This window comes from Molossus molossus, unplaced genomic scaffold (assembly GCF_014108415.1).
Source record: "Molossus molossus isolate mMolMol1 unplaced genomic scaffold, mMolMol1.p scaffold_m16_p_4, whole genome shotgun sequence".
In the NCBI taxonomy this organism is placed as follows: Eukaryota; Metazoa; Chordata; class Mammalia; order Chiroptera; family Molossidae; genus Molossus; species Molossus molossus.
In genome coordinates, this window is record NW_023425377.1 from 34,522,520 (window position 1) to 34,539,187 (window position 16,668).

Here is a 16,668-nt window from a genome sequence, read left to right on the forward strand (position 1 = left end):
CTTCCACGTCTCTGGGACTACCCCGTTCCTCAGACTGTTATGTTCATTATATTCCAAATATTAGATGTTTTATATTAAAATTACAAAATCAAATATCTTGGGTATACACTATGTGTCAAATTTTTGAAATCAAGTACTAATGAATAAATCACACAGTAACATAATTTCAGTTATCAAAAGGTAAGAGCAAACCTAACTTACCTGGAAATTAAATAGCAATTCACTCCTCTTTCTTATCGCTTTACAAACAACCACTTATATAAAGATTTCTACTATTCAAACATATCTAATTAGCAGCATGTCTTCAGTTTTCAGATAAGATGATTGGGCTGAGTCTGTGTCTCAGGCAAAGTGCTAAGTACCTGACATACATAATCCCTTTAGACCTTAAAATAATTCCAAGACAGGTAGGTATTATTAGCATCCTCGTTTTACAGACAAGAAACTGGAATTCAGGGTGGGTTAAGTAATTTGCCAGGATGCAAACCCAGGCAGTGTTTGACTCTTGAGCTCCATCTTCTAGCCACTACTCCCTTCTGTAGTGTCTTGTGAATTCAGTCATGTCATAATCTATCTTTATTAGCATAACATTAAGAGATTTTACATTTCCAGGATAGGGACTATCTACATTTAACCATGTACATAATTAATGTAAACTGACCAAAATGGTAGCTTTAGATAGATGTTAAGTAATAATGAAAGACTTTCATCTTATACATATTATATATTAGGTGAGTACCTAAAAATTTTAGCTGATTAAATAACATGACTAAAAAAAATCACCACACTCTATCAAGTTACAAAACTGCTAATACACTTACCTCAATCAATTTGTTGGCATGTTCACGGAAAACTTGAGCATACTCTTTAACTTCTTTCTCATTTCCATTCTTTGCAGCTTCAATCAATACTAAAAGTGGAACGTTGGTTTCCAGGAATGAATCTGACACGTGGTCCATGACAGCTTTGCGAAGCTAACAATTAAAAGGTAAAAATTTGATTTTATTTCTAACAAGAAGCTACATTGTTTATTTATCTTGTACTTTTAAATCTAATGAAAGCTTACAATAGTTTGGCTGCACTTATATGAGGACTCCGTCCCCATGAAATCTATTCCGTTATTTAATCTGCGACACAGGAAACATATGATTAGGGAGAAAATGGTTTACACTACAGTTTACAGCATTTCAGCAACAAAATCTGTTTTCATTTTATCCTTTTTTTCTTGGGAATTACAAAACTTATATCTTAAAGGAATAATACAAAACTAAACAGAAAACAGCTCTGAGTTAAATTGGCACAGAGTCTTGGAATATATGTAATTAGCCTAAATGGGTAAAAATAAAAATGACAAGAGATAAACCCTGGTTTATCTGAACAGGGTTAGCATACTGAAACTTAAAACTGAAAGGTCATTGCTCTGACCAGGTGGCTCACTTGGTTGGAGCGTTGTCCCATACACAGAAAGGCTGTGAGTTCAATTCCCAGTCAGGGCACAAATCTAGGTTTTGGGTTCGATCCCCAAGCAAGGTGCATATGGGAGGCAACTGATTGATGTTTCTCTCTCACATCAATGTATATATCTCTCCCTTCCTCTCTAAAATCAATAAAAACATATCCTCAGGTGAGGATTAAAAACAAGGTCACCTTTTATAACAATTTCTGATACTACTTGGCTAAAAGGAAAATAAAGATACGGTCCACCTTGCCCTGGCCGGTTAGGCTCAGCGGTTGGAGCGCTGGCCTGCAGACCAGAGAGTCCCAGGTCCGCTTCCCACTAGGGGCACGTACCAAAAAAAAAAAAGATACAGTCCATCTTTAATTTTGCTTTTTATCAGACATGAAAATAAAATGCCTCTCCATTAAGTATGGAAATTATATTGCTACTACAATCTCTTTTTAAGTTTTAATACATTGTTTTATAAATTCAACCTTACCTATTTTTAAAAAAAGATTAAAACTTAATTTGATTCCAAAATGTTAATTATTTAACATTAAATGAAGAGATTTTGCACTGGCCAATTTGGCTCAGCAGTTACAGTGTCAGCCCTTGGACCAAAGGGTTGCAAGTTCAATTCCTAATCAAGGGCACGAACCTGGGTTGCAGGTTTGATCCCTGGCCCCAGTTGGGGTTGTACGGGAGGCAACCAATCAATGTCTCTCGCACACTGATGTTTCTCTCCACTCCCCCCTTCCATTCTATTTAAAAATTAATGGATGCCTGGCTGGTGTGGCTCAGTGGTTGAGCATCGACCCATACACCAAAAGATCGCTGGTTTGATTCTCTGTCAGAGCACATGCCCATGATGTGGGCCAAATCCCCAGTGTGGGACATGCAGGAGGCAGCTGACCAATGTTCTCTCTCATTGATGTTTCTATCTCCCTCTCCCTTCCTCTCTCTCTAAAAATCAATAAAGAAAAAAAAGTTATTTTTACTTAAAAACATAAAAATTAATGGAAAAATACCCTTGGGTGAGTATTAAATACAATAAAGTAAATGAAGAGATTCTTTTCTCTATATTTACTATCTTGGAAAACCAAGCACTCCAAATATTTCTATCCCCACCGTATGTATACTGGAAATACATCTCAACCAAGGATCTTAGGAAACTGTGAGTGTGTAATAATGGGACAACTCAGATAAATAACTAATTTCTCTCTCTACTAATATGTGAGTATCACAAGATCCTCCAGGGTATTTTTACAGTCCCCAAATCATTTTACACTGATTTTCTTACCTGTACATCCCTTACACACTAGAGCTAATTTATGCAGTCCATCCCAGTGGGACCACATTGGTCCAGGTCCCCAAGATATTTTATTAGCCATTTAGAAGCTTATTAGCAACAAAACAGAGATAGTCAGTTTCCTTTGAAAAGCAATTCTTACCCCTAATAAAATGTGTGGGGGCCCAGTATTTAATGAGATTTTTATCCAACACTACAAAATTGAGAACTTGGGGAAGCAATCAGCACTTTCTTTAACTTACCTGTCTACGCAGGTCCCTGGTCTTCTTGGTCATTTTATCTATTGCAGAATTGAGTGCATCACTTCTTTCTTTACGTCCAGCCTGGAAAAAAAAAGAAATGCACCTTTTAGTGATTCACACAAAAAATTTAATGATAGCCAATAGCTACTTATGTTCAACTTAACATTGAAAAATCAGTCACCTTTTTTAGCCCAAAGTTAAAAAATATACTGTGGGGAGGAGGGGACAAGGGACTGGGGGGACCATGTGGCTTTGTTCACAAAAATATAACCTTACAACTCTTAGGCTCCATATCACCCAATGATGGGAATTGAGGGAGTTTTATCAAAATAAGAGAGGACAAGGAACAAGACACTTGAAAAATTAAATTTATATTTTAATTCAAGGTTCAGCATGCACAAATCTCATTAACAAACCAGCTCTTTTTGAAATACAAGCTATAACAGGTTATATCTGATCTGATCTCTGAGAAAAATGTCAAATATGAAAGTTGGCACCTGGCACTAAAATAATATGAAAATGAATTTTAAAACTAAGATGTATCATGGTGGGTCAAAGTTAACGAATACTATGCAGCTTGGATAAGAATGTTCTGTGAGATTACTTCAGCCATATATATATTTTTTAATTCTAGGCTAAGCTTAATGCAATTATATTGCATAGAATCAAAATAGATGGTAGTAGCCCTGGCCAGTTTGGCCCAGCGGTTAGAGCGTCGGCCTTAGGACCAATGGATCACAGGTTCGATTCTGGTCAAGGGCACATACCTTGGTTGCGATTCATCCCCAGCCCTGGTTGGGGTTATGCGGGAGGCAGCCACTCGATGTGTCCCTTTCACGTTGATGTTTCTCTCTCTCTCTCTCCTTCTCACTCTATCTGAACAAAATATAGAAAAATGTCCTCGAGTGAGGATTAAAAAAAATCAAACTAGCCGGTCGGTGTGGCTCAGTGGTTGAGCATCGACCCATGCACCAAGAGGTTGCGGATCCAATCCCCAGTGGAAGGGCTTGAAAGAGGTGGTCAATTGATGTTCTCTCTCATCGATGTCTCCATCTCGTTCTCCCTCTCACTTCCTCTCTCTCTCTCTCTCTCTCTCAAATCAATAAAGAAAAAAAAATTTTTTTAAATCAAACTGACCTCATTCATAATTAATGCTTTAATCAAGAAAGTCTCAGTATATTCCTTAGACAATAAAGCGTTTCAAGAAAATTTCTCTATATAAACCCAGTCAAGTTTGTCATTGTTCCTAGACATGTGTTTTGTTTTTTTTTGATATTTCTAAAAGATTCGGGGGAGGGGGCAGGGCAGGGGGAGAGACACATTGATGTGAAAGAGACACATCAATTGGATGCCTCCTGCACGTGCCCCAACCAGGCCGGGGAATCAAACCTGCAACTCTTTGGTGCTTGGGCCGACACTCTAACCACCAATCCACACCAGCCAGGGCTCTAACGGATCATTTATTCTAAAAAACATCTATTATCAGAAACCCAAAGGTTGGGTTCAATGACCTCATGCGAGCCTGATTCCCTATAACCTCAAGAGCTCAGAAATTTCCTCAATTTGGGTGGAAGGATTTCCTTTGAAAATTAGATAAAACCAAATCCTTAAACTTTACTTTTGAGGGAATTATGGTCACACAACAAAATTCACTTTAAGATGCAACAAACACCATGAATCTGTTAATTCTTTGTCCATCTATCCTAAACATCAATTTGTCTTTCTTGTTACTTTAGGAAATAAGAAGTCCATGCCTCATGAGTCAGGAGGGGCAGTTCAGAAGCATTTATTTACTGGAGCTTTTAGGTTATACCAGAGAAACCATCTTTTAAATCAAAGCATCCTTTTAAAAAATACAGTCCAAATAGCAAGTTCAGGGTTCCAATAATTTAAAATACAATCAGGATGAGTATAAAGGCATACACACACTTACAACCTTAACGATGAACCTGGTGAAAGTAGAAAGCTTGTTGATCTGTAAAACAAAATTTTACTTCTCTCTGAAATTACAGCTGTTAAGAATATTTTATTTCTAGTTTTAGGTGGGCCACTAAAGTAAAGTTGCTCAATGAATTTTTTAAATAAGTGATTCTCAGCTCCCACCTAATTGAGAGATTCTATTCCACTAAGCAGAGAGATCACAAAGGTTCACTCAATTTTGATATGTATGTCCCTGTTAAGCAGTGAGGAAAGGGCTTGCTCAGAAAAAGATAAGGCATGTTTGAGGTTTTAACATATAGATTTTCCTCTGCAAGTAACTATCAGCTGAGCTGAAGAGAGGCAAAGGTTATTAGCTGAGATGGTGTCTAGCAACACAGTTCTGGCTGGGATAGGAAAAATCTTTCAAAACCCATCTTTTAGCAGAAGCTTTGAAGAAGCTCTTCTATCTTCCTTCGTCCTATGTAGACAAACTTCTATTTATTTAGATACACTCTTTACTGAGCACCTACTCTGGATCCACTGGAGTAGGCAGGATCAACCATAATCCTTCTTTCAGAGGGTTTATAACCCAAAATAAAATAATTCAGAGTAACACCTAACTCAGCAATACCCTGTATGATGCTGAGCCTCATAAGAGTTCTGCATGACATAACAGTAGGTCAAAGGAATAAGTAAAAGTTATGCAGAAGGTTTTCATTTAAGTTAGGCATTGATTTTTTTTAAGTATTAAGAACTAGAATTTCATGAAGGATTTTACCCATTTTGGAGGTAACCATTGAAAGAACAAGCATTTTTTTCTTCCAAAGAACTGCTTCCTGCCTCAGAAAGAGTAAGCATTCTCCTATAACAAGCTCCCAACTTCCCCAGCCACTCATACCTTTGCCACAGATGATACCAGGTCTCACAAATGGTACATATGTCTACCAATTCCTCACCTGTAACTAATTTGCCTCTGAAGTACCTGACTCCACTCCAACCTTCCCTTTGTGAAGGGATAAAACAAGCAATAGTGAGGAAGGGATAAAATGTGTCCCTAGCATAGCTGGTGGCATCTCAAGGTATATTGTAGTCCCTAGAAATAATGGGACAAAGGTTCCCAGGTGAGCCTAAAAAGACCAATCAACTTTTTTTTTTCTTAATCCTTACCCAAGGACATTTTTCATTTTTTGTTCAGACAGAGTGGGAAGGAGAGAGGGAGGGAGGGAGGGAGGGGGGGAGAGAGAGAGAGAGAGAAACATCGATGTGAAAGGGACACATCGAGTGGCTGCCACCCGCACGACCAATCAGGGCCGGGGACGAACTGCAACCAAGGTACGTGCCCTTAGCGGGAACCAAACCCGGGTCTCTCTGGACTGCAGGCCGCCAAACTCGGGTCTCTCTGGACCGCAGGCTGACGCTCTAACCGCTGAGCCAAAACGGCCAGGGCAAGACCAATCAACCTAAAAGGTGATGACACAACATAAACTCAGTGCTTCCAGGGAAGAAACATTCTATATGCTGAAGGATCTACATGGTCTGTGCTCTTCTGCCAAAGGCTTCCTTCTCTTCTTACTCTGCACTCTCCCTGTGGGAACCTAGCCATTACCATTACACTTCAATGACTATGGTCACTCTGCCATCTTCCATGCTGTGATCCATCTACCCACATTTTAATTCTTCTGATGTGCCATGCTTTCTCTCATCAACCTGAAATATTCGTCCCCTCTTCTTCTAGTTCCTATCTACCCTTTAGATGAAATACCATGTTTCCTCTAGCCACCCTCAACTCTTGAGTTCAAGTTAGATGCCCCTCTGGAGTGCTCCCACAGCACCTCACACTTACCCTCACAGCCATTGTCAAATCATACCTGTCCCTCTCCCACTGGACATGAATGAAATGAGAAACCAGTGACCAATTAGAGACGTTTAAAAGTCAGAGGACTTAATGTTTGATCTATGTGACAAATTATCAGTCTCTTGATTTCATGTTATTAGTGAAAATATGAAGCTTTTCAAATAACACCAAATATTGCTTTCTATCTTCATTTTAATCCAGAGTAAGTCTGGAGAGAATAGCAAAGGAAGGCAAAATCCAGTGTTTTAACCCTGAAACATTTAAGGACTATTTAAAAGAAAATGAGCCCTGGCCGGTTTGGCTCAGCAGTTAGAGTGTCGGCCTGCAGTCCTGAGAAACCCGGGTTCGGTTACCGCTAAGGGCACATATTCGGTTGCAGTTTGTCCCCGGCCCTGCTTGGGTCGTGTGGGTGGCAGCCACTCGATGTGTCCCTTTAACATCGATGTTTCTCTCTCTCTCTCCCTCCCACTCAATCTAAACAAAAAAATGGAAGAATGTCCTTGGGTGAGGATAAAAAAAAAAGAAAAGAAAAGAAAATGAGAAGATGGAATTAATTCAATAGGAAGGTCTAATTAGATACAATGCCTCCATCAACCACCAGAAAAATAAACAAAATTTAAAAACTAAGAACCGCCCTGGCTGGTATGGCTCAGTGGTAAGAGCATCGCCCACAGACCAAAGAGCCCCGGGTTCAATTCTGGCCAAGGGCACATACCTTGGTTGCAGTTTGTCCCTAGCCCCGGTTGGGTGATGTGGGTGGAAACCAATTATGTGTCTCTCTCACACCAATGTTTCTCCCTCCCGCCCTCCCTCTCTCCCTCCCTCCTGCTCTATCTGAAGATTAATGTAAAAATATCCTTGGGTAAGGATTTTTTAAAAGTTTAAAACAATAAAAATAAAAACTAAGAACCATGGCATTCCACACAACCCGGGCCAGAATGGGCATCTCAAGCACCCCCCACCCCCACCCCCAAGACAACGAGAGTAAGGACTGAAACATCATCATAACCTCAGGGGGAAAGTGAGGCTGTCATCCACAGAATAGAGGCCTTTAAGTAAAGCAGGGGTGAGGAAGTGATGTCTAAGATGCTGTTGGAAGGCTTCAGAGAATGAGGAGCTATAATATTAAAGATACACTCAAGAAAAATGTTTGAAAACCAAAGGAGACTAGCATCTATCTTCATGAGTACAACTAAAATAAAAGGTTTGCTGTGGACTGGGCAACACATTATCATGCAATAAACATTTGGTGAATAACATGAAAAGCAATTTGACCCTGGTTATTCTACGTGGCCCACAGATGGCTGATGGGCTCTGCATAAGCTAAGTATGTGACAAGAGTCACTGGGAGCCTTGGGCAAAGACTGTTAGCTCATATTAGAATATAATGGTTATATATACCTGCATTCCCAAATTTCTTTCCAAGAGTACCCTCCTCTCCCCTTCAGTCACAAGGAACAGACGTTTTTGGTTTGCCTAATGTTACCTATTTCATGCTTTAAAAAAAAAAAAAAAAAGGCAGGAAATGCTAATGTTATAGACACCCCCCCTTTCCTTCTTGTCTCACAGAAAACAGAAGCTTAGAAATGAGCTTTACTGGTTTGCCTGGGTATTATTCTCAGATGACAGCTACACACATATATAACACCTTTAGATTTTTCTTGGCTTGATGCCACATTATACCTGAAAATATGCCCAGGCATTTGTCTAAACTTCCTTTCAGTTATGATAAGCTTAGGTATTTTCAGCTCTGGCCATAGACACATGCTAGAATATGGCTTTTGAGGTATTCCACCATGGTGCAAGTATACCATGTCCAGTTACATAGCTGCTATAGCACAGAACTACCATTAACTGAATCACAGTGAATTTGTGGCACCTTTGCACCAAATCCTGGGATATAAGAATGAGCATGTGAACTACTCCTTTCTCTCGTCTTCCTGGGGTGGGGGTGGGGGAGGGGGGAGATCCATGATTGAGAACAGTTAGAAAGCCAATAAGTAAGACTTTAACTTTGAAGCTACTAATAATACACATAAAAAAGAATAAAAAAGCTTAACTGTAGAGATACTTCAGAAGGATTTTTAAATGCTCAGTTAACTGATGAAAGTGGGCTAAGATTTGTGATAAGCCAGGGAACTCTTTTGGTTTCTATGTGTTTTTTTTAAATTTTCTAAAGGGTTCAGAACCTCTTTGCCCTACTTAAGATAATGGGTTAACAGGGAATCCTTGTCTACAGAAGATTCTACAACATCTTATGTTCACCAACTGGTGCTGGATCTTTAACATAATATGGCAAGTGTGTGTTTGTTTTAATATTGAAAAAGCTTCTCATCGGTTTAGCCATTCATTAAAATCCAATATATAGAGCAAAACCCATAAAACTTAAAAAGACAAATGATTAACTAAAATAAATATGTGTAAAATATTTGGCAAAGTTCAATTATTTAATAAGAAAAAATGCCTTAAAAACCTTTAAGTAAATGACCAATTTTAGGAGTGAAATGAGCAAATGAAATCCAGTCTACAGAAAACAACAAAAATTAAATACACCTATATACAAAATGATGTTCAATTTCATTCATAATTAAAGAAGAACAAATCAAAAAGAGCATTTTTCACCTTTCAGATTCTCAAATACTTTTAAAGTTTGCTGGCTTCCAATATGGTGTAGGAAGGGTGTGGGTGGATGGGTGGCTAGTGTATACTTAAAGACTATTATAGGAAGTATAAAATAGTTTTAAAATTTTTGGAAGGCAACGTGGCAATGTCTATCAATTTAAAAGATACACACTCAAGCAATTTTATGGTTAGGAATTTGTTAATATAAACTTGCCTAAGCCCTGGCCAGTTTAGCTCAGTGGTTAGAGTGTTGGCCTTCGGACCAATGAGTCGCAGGCACATACCTAGTTGGCAGTTAGTCCCCGGCCCTGGTTGGGGTCACATGGGAGGCAACCAGTTGATGTGTCCCTCTCACGTCAATGTGTGTCTCTGTCTCTGTCTCTCTCAATTTGAAGATAAATAGAAAAATATCCTCAGATGAGGATTTAAAAAAAAAAAAAAAAGAAACGATCTGCCCGGCCAATGTGGTTCAATGGTTGAGCGGTAAAGGAGGTCGTGGTTAGATTCCCGGTCAGGCACATGCCCAAGTTGTGGGCCTATTCCCAAGTCGGGAGCATGTAGGAGGTGGCCAATCGATGTTCTCTCTCACTGATGTTTCCATCTCCACCTCTCCTTCCTCTCTCTCTAAAATCAATAAAGAAAAAAAATTTAAGTAATAATAAGAAATGAACTTTCTCTTTTTGGGCTAAATTTTTGTTACTGGTTTTCTCTGTGTTGATGAGATCACATGTTCAAGATTTTTTGCTGGCCTTAGTACATGTCGCTGTCCTTCTACCCCAGAGCACATTAAGATGGTTCTGAGGAAATGACATTTCCAAGCTTCAGCAACCAAGGCTTGCTAGCATCTAGCCAATATGCATGCAAATTTCACCTTTTTAATTTAGCCAGTTGGGTCAAAGAGCCCTCTAAATTGTAAAGGATTCTTCAAGAAAATATGAATGTGTATCTTCCTCTTAATTCTATCCTTTGTAAATGGCTTTGTATATAGCCTGTGGCCATCTATGCAGGCAGGAGGAAACACATCTAAATAGAAAGCTACTCAAAATGTAGAGGGGGAAAATAGAAAGCCAAATTCAAACTTGGCTGTATTTCAGAATTTTAAAAAAAGCAGCAGCAGCCTGCCTTGCACAGAGGAAGAGGAAAACATGAACACGATGAAGCCACTGGAAACCAGAGTAAGAAAAGGGCCTGGCAATATAAATTTCTATCAGTCTGTGCATTAATCAAGATTTCAGGATAGTTCTGTTTGGTTTGGTTTGATGATTATGTTGGGAGAAATAAAAGATGTTCATGGTTTAAATGTACCTCTGCCCAAACTTCTGTGGAAGATTTCCCCTCACCTAATAGCTTGCCCAGGTGCATCACCCTAAGATTTACTGAAAAATTACCTAGCCAAGGACACAGAATACACAGAACACAACAGAATTAGGCTGTCACATGACCCTAGCTCAGTCACTCCTCCAAAGCAACAAATGCTAGAAGCACATGCCTCCAAACTAGAATAAGAAACCCCAAACTTCGTAAGTTGCAGCATCAAAAGGAACATACCATCACCAGGATACCTACTGCTTTCTCAGTCATACTAAAAAAGAGCAAAAGGACTTTTAAAAATCAAAATTAATGAAGGGCAGGGATGGGGACAAAAATCCAATAAAAAAAAATGGGGATTCTGGGAGCCTAATGTGGGGAGTCTTCCTTTTTTTTTTTAATCCTCACCCGAGGACATTTTTCCATACTTTGTTCAGATAGAGTGGAAGAGAGGGAGGGGAGGGAGGGAGGGAGGGAGGGAGGGAGGGAGGGAGAGAGAGAGAGAGAGAGAGAGAGAGAGAGAGAGAGAGAGAGAGAGAGAAACATCAATGTGAAAGGGACACATTGAGTGTTTGCCTCCCACGTGACCCACCCAGGGCCAGGGACAAACTGCAACTGAGGTACATACCCTTAGCGGGAACCGAACCCGGGTCTCTCTGGACCACAGGCCGATGCTCTAACCTCTGAACCAAACCGGCCAGGGCAGAGAGTCTTCTTTTTAAAGGCTTTTGAAAGAAAAGATTCCCAGCAACACAGATATACTGTACTTGTTTACACTCAACAGTAGTCTCCTGTGACTGCAACAAGACTCCAGGAATGTAAAATTTTTTTTTTTATCCTCACCCGAGGACATTTTTCCATTTTTTTGTTCAGATAGAGTGGGAGGGAGAGCGAGGAAAATGAGAGAGAGAAACATCGATGTGAAAGGGGACACATCGAATGGCCGCCACACACATGACCAACCAGGGTTGGGGACAAACTGCAACCGAGGTAAGCGCCCTTAGCGGGAACCAAACCTGGGTCTCTCTGGACTGCAGGCCAATGATCTAACCGCTGTGCAAAACTGGCCAGGGCCAGGAGTGTAAAATTCTGAATGCTCTCAGATCCTCTGGCTCTACCTGGGGCTGTCAACTATTCCTTTATTTATTTATTTATTTTTAATTTTTTTCATTATTGATTTTAGGGATAGGAAGGAGAGAGAGAGAGATAAAGACATTGATGAGAACAATGATTGGCCACCTCCTGCATGCTCCCCCACTAGGGATTTGGCCCACAACCTGGGCATGTGCCCTGCCTGGGAATCAAACCGGGTGACCTCTTGGTGCATGGGTCACTCAACCACTGAGCCACACCAGCTGGGCCTGTCAACTACTCTTTAGCCCACTTCCAACATGACATATTGGTGAAGACATCAATCCTCACATATTCTATGTGCCTCAGTCAGACAGGTTCCATTTCTTTCAAAGGTAACAAGCTAGTGTTTAGCACCAAACCCCAGCAATTTTCCCTGTTTTTAAACAGCAAATCAAAAATTTTAAAGAAGTTACATGTTTACCTCCAAATGCATGCATGTTTGAAAGCAGTGAATAACTCTAAGATTTACCACAATCTTCTCCCTACCGCCCCCCCACCGCCTCTGCCAAGAAAAGGCTAGTAAAACTCACTTACTCTAATACAGGCCTTGACACTATATAGGCCCAAGTAAGAGGTTGCCAACTAAGAATTCAAAAAGATTCTTAGCAGGGATGTACTCAGATCCATAAAATCTAGGGCCTCCAACCTAAAAGCTATCACTTCTGAAATATGAGGTATCTTCTTTTTTTTTTATATTTTTTTATTGATTTTTTTTAGAGACAGAAGAAGGGAGAAATAGAAATATCGATGTGAAAGATATATTGATTGGCCGCCTCCTGCACACCCCCCACTGGGGGATCCAGCCCACAACCTGGGCAAATGCCCTGACCAAGAATGGAACTGGGACTTCTCAGTCCATGGGATGACGCTCAATCCACTGAGCCACATTGGCTGGGCTGTGAGGATATCTTCTAAATAACAATCAAGACTGGCAGCAACAAGGTTTTGCTGTTGATTTGAGAGAGAGAGGAAGGAAGACAGAGAAACATCAATTTGTTGTTCCACTTATTTATGCATTCACTGGTTGATTCTTTTATGTGTCCTGGCCAGGGCTTGAACTCTCAATCTTGGCTTATCAGGACGACATTCTGACCAACTGAGCTACCTAGCCAAGGAACAACAAGATATATTTTAACAAACTTCCCCAGAGCACCTATATGTAAGACCTCTGGTGCTAGGGCATGACAATTTGGGGATTGGGCATGATTACTGACATTTGACCTTTTAGTATAAAGCAAAATCAAGCTCCATCTCTACCATAAAAGAATAGGTAATTCCATGTATATTTCTGCACATGTGCTTCTCCAAGTAAGGAAATAATTCTCCCTAATCAGCAATACACATTAAAAGCAAACTTTTACATAGAGGAATGCAGGTAACTATAGCACCTAAACCCTGCTGCTTGACTCACTTAATCTGCTTAAATCCACTTACAGAGAAGAGTGATGGTCAGGTTAGATTTTAGTGCTCCTTTGCCTTGTCATGAACACCTAAAGCAATGAAAATTTAAACAGATGATATGGATAGTACCTTCCAGAGGTTGTACTGCCACTTTAAGTAAAGGCATATGTAAGCAGAATAAAGCTGTTCTAAAATGAAACCAAGAAAAAGAATTCAGAAAGAACATGAATTTAGCCCTCTTAGCTAAAGAAAGGTCAAGATAAAAAAAAAAAGATACAAAATTCCACCAATGGGAACTGCATGCTCCACCAATTTTAAGACAAACACCATTATCCTCTTTGGTTCCACTGCCTGAACCTTTTGAACCCAAAGAGGGGACAAGTGATCAAGATGGCTGGTAACAAAGAAGGAACTGTGCACTGTGGGTGCTATGATACCATATTACTGCACTCTTTTCCAGATGCATTTAAAATAATTCCTTTTGATTCCACTGGTGCTTCTCTGGGCAATTTTTCTTGCCCACAATCTGTTATAATGGTACTGGGATAACATAATTTAAGCATGTCCCATTTTTTAGTATATAAGAGGCAGGCCAAGTGACCTAGAGGACAGAAAGGAACCAAAAGTCTAAAAGGAAGGAGGCCATTTTCCTTCTAAATTGTCACATATAATTCATTCCTAATAGTGGTTGCTCTAACCCAATCAACTTGAATGCTTTCTCCACATGGAATTAAAGTGATTACTTCAAGGAAGAATTTAATCCAGCTCTTCCTGCCTGGCAAAGGTTTTTTTCATCAGAGGGTAGCTGAGTTCGATGAGGGCATTTACAGTATCCCAAGGGCTTCTTTTCCTTTAAAAAAAAAAAAAAGTTTTAAAGAGACCACACCTTTATCTGATTCTACCCTTGGAAGTTTGGGGAGTTAAGTTTCTACAGAACAGTAACTTGGAAACCTAAAGTCACAGGCCCTCTAAGAATCTGATTAAACCTCAGTCACAGAAAAATATACAAGCAACAAAACTCCATAAGCCAGTCTATGGAACCAGGTAAAGAACTTTTAGCCTATGCAGGGGTGGGGAACCTTTTTTCTGCCAAGGGCCATTTGGATATTTATAATATCATTCATGGACCATACAAAATTATCAACTTAAAAATTAGCCTGCTAATTAAAAAAAAAAAAGCCCTGGCCAGTTTGGCTCAGCAGTTAAGAGCATTGGCCCCTGGACCAAAGAGTCGCAGATTCCATTCCTGTCAAGAGCATGTACCTCAGTGGCCACGCCTGGCGGGGAATCATTTGGGAGGCAACCAATTGATGTGTCTCTCTCACATTGATGTTTCTTTCTCTTTCTCTCTCTCTCTTTCTCTCCTTCCCTCCCCCCGTCCCCCAAGGGCTCTATCTGAAAATAAATGAAAAAATATCCACGGGTGAAGATTAAAAAAAAATTACCCCTGGCTGGTTTGGCTCAGCGGTTAGAGCATTGGCCCATGGACCAGAGAGTCCTGGGTTCAGTTCCCGCTAAGGGCACATACATCAGTTGCAGCTTGTCCCCAGCCCCAGTTGGGGTCATGTGGGTGGCAACCAGTCAATGTGTCTCTCTCACATAGATGTTTCTCTCTCTCTCTTCTCCCCTCTCTCTCCCTCCCGCTCTATCTAAAGATAAATGCAAAAATGTCCTTGGTTGAGGATAAAAAAAAAATTAGCCTGCAACATTTGGTCAGATTAAGTTGGTGAGGCATGTTAGCTTGTATTGACTTTGAGGGCCTTATATGGCCCGAGGGCCATAAATTCCCGACTCCTGCTGTAGACAGGCTATGGAAAGGTTCAAGGTCAGTAGTAAGAATGGTATCTTATAAATCTAACAGGAACACTCCCTCCCTTTCTTAACCAGGAAGCAGGGAAATGATGAGAGTACTAATGTGGGCTCATTTCTGAGAATATAGGGTTCCACTCACGGACAACTTTGGTTTGGGGACTTCTCTTTGGCCTGGAGAAACTGTAGTCTAAGACCCTGCCTGCCAAATCTTTCCTTCCCCTCTGCTTTCAGATGTGTCAGACCTGCCCTGTGGTCTGAAGACTCTTCTGGCCCTCAGAGTATCCCTGCTATCTTCTCTCTTATTTTATACTTCCCAGGCATTTTCCCCAATAAAACACATACTTCTAATCCCATCCTGGAATCTGTTTCTAGAAAGACTCAAACTGTACACCTGCAATTGCTGTCATTTTCATAGTATCTTAACACAGGGCCCCCAAGAAAGTGACCTTGAATCCTTCCAGTCCTCACTCAAGTACTACACTCCAACACAGAATCTATACCCCTTAAGATAATGACTTCTTAGACTTGCACAGCAGGATGAAAGTCCTGGAAGCCAACAGGCCCATGATTTTTCACAGACACCATTGGTAGTTTTGATATTTCCGCCTTCGGGTATGAGATAAGACCCACTAAGGATAAGTGTCAATGGTGAAGAGAAATTGGCATGAAAGTCCAAATCAGTAAGGTAAGATGTATAAGAGGCCTTACCTTTGTCAGGCCTGAAAATATGACCCTGACATGTGCTAGAAATATCTTTCACGCTTACACAAAACTAAACATGGAGCTGTACATTCATAATCACCCTCTAATAAGTGATGACATTATTCAATAGGGAGAAAAAATTAAGTCAAGTAAAACCAGTCAAAGCAAAAATCATATTCCAATGTTTATGAGACCTTTTGTATTAATTAGACAAAGTCCTACAACAATATGAGACTCAAAGTCAGTTCTTAAGTACACCAGTAGGAGCTATTAAGTATACAAATAAATGTTCTATTATTTGAGTGCCACACTGCCTCAATCCCAGCATCAACTGAGGCTTTCACAAGGAGTAAGTAGATTCTGAGTAAGTGAGATTCTGAGGTAAACACAAGGGGATTGGGTCAGAATCCAGCCATACTGTATTACTTGTCCTAAATAATTTCTGTCCCACTGTTAAGGCTTAGGGCATGTAGTATTAAATGACTGTATCAATCTACCCTTTTCTATTGTGAGAAAACATTATTATAAGAGAGAGGAGAAATCTCTTAAATTAAGAGTTCCTCTGAAAGTCTCAAAGAGCAAAATAACCAAATGCTTTGTTTTGCATGCTATTTTCTCCCTTTATTCTTGGTTTGTGATGTTAAGCTCATAGTGAAAAAGAAGCCACCCAACTTATCTGGTTTACCAACACAATAAAAGCAAATTGTAGTCATACTTCTATTTTAATCAAGCATGACAACAAGGTGATTGAGTAGCTTCCCAAACTAGCAGAGCAGTGGTCACTAACTTGCACAGACTGGCATTAGATTAGCACTTCATAAATTGTGCAGGCACCTGACCATTTAGATGATCTTTCTATGCAGAATCGGCAGTCTAACACTGGCTCTCACAGGCATTAAAAAATCACCACTCTGCTAACCCAACT

The 16,668-nt window shown here is 40.0% G+C and overlaps 1 protein-coding gene across 1 annotated transcript in view; it reads right to left on the minus strand.

Moving 5' to 3' along the window:
- The window catches only part of CTNNA1 (catenin alpha 1), a 199,489-nt gene that overhangs the window by 47,895 nt on the left and 134,926 nt on the right, over positions 1 to 16,668 (minus strand). The window contains exons 8-9 of the mRNA XM_036239742.1: positions 2,990 to 3,070; positions 822 to 974 (exon numbers count right to left, since the gene is read on the minus strand). Coding sequence (XP_036095635.1) covers positions 822 to 974; positions 2,990 to 3,070 — 234 coding nt within the window. The remainder of the gene's footprint in view (positions 1 to 821; positions 975 to 2,989; positions 3,071 to 16,668) is intronic.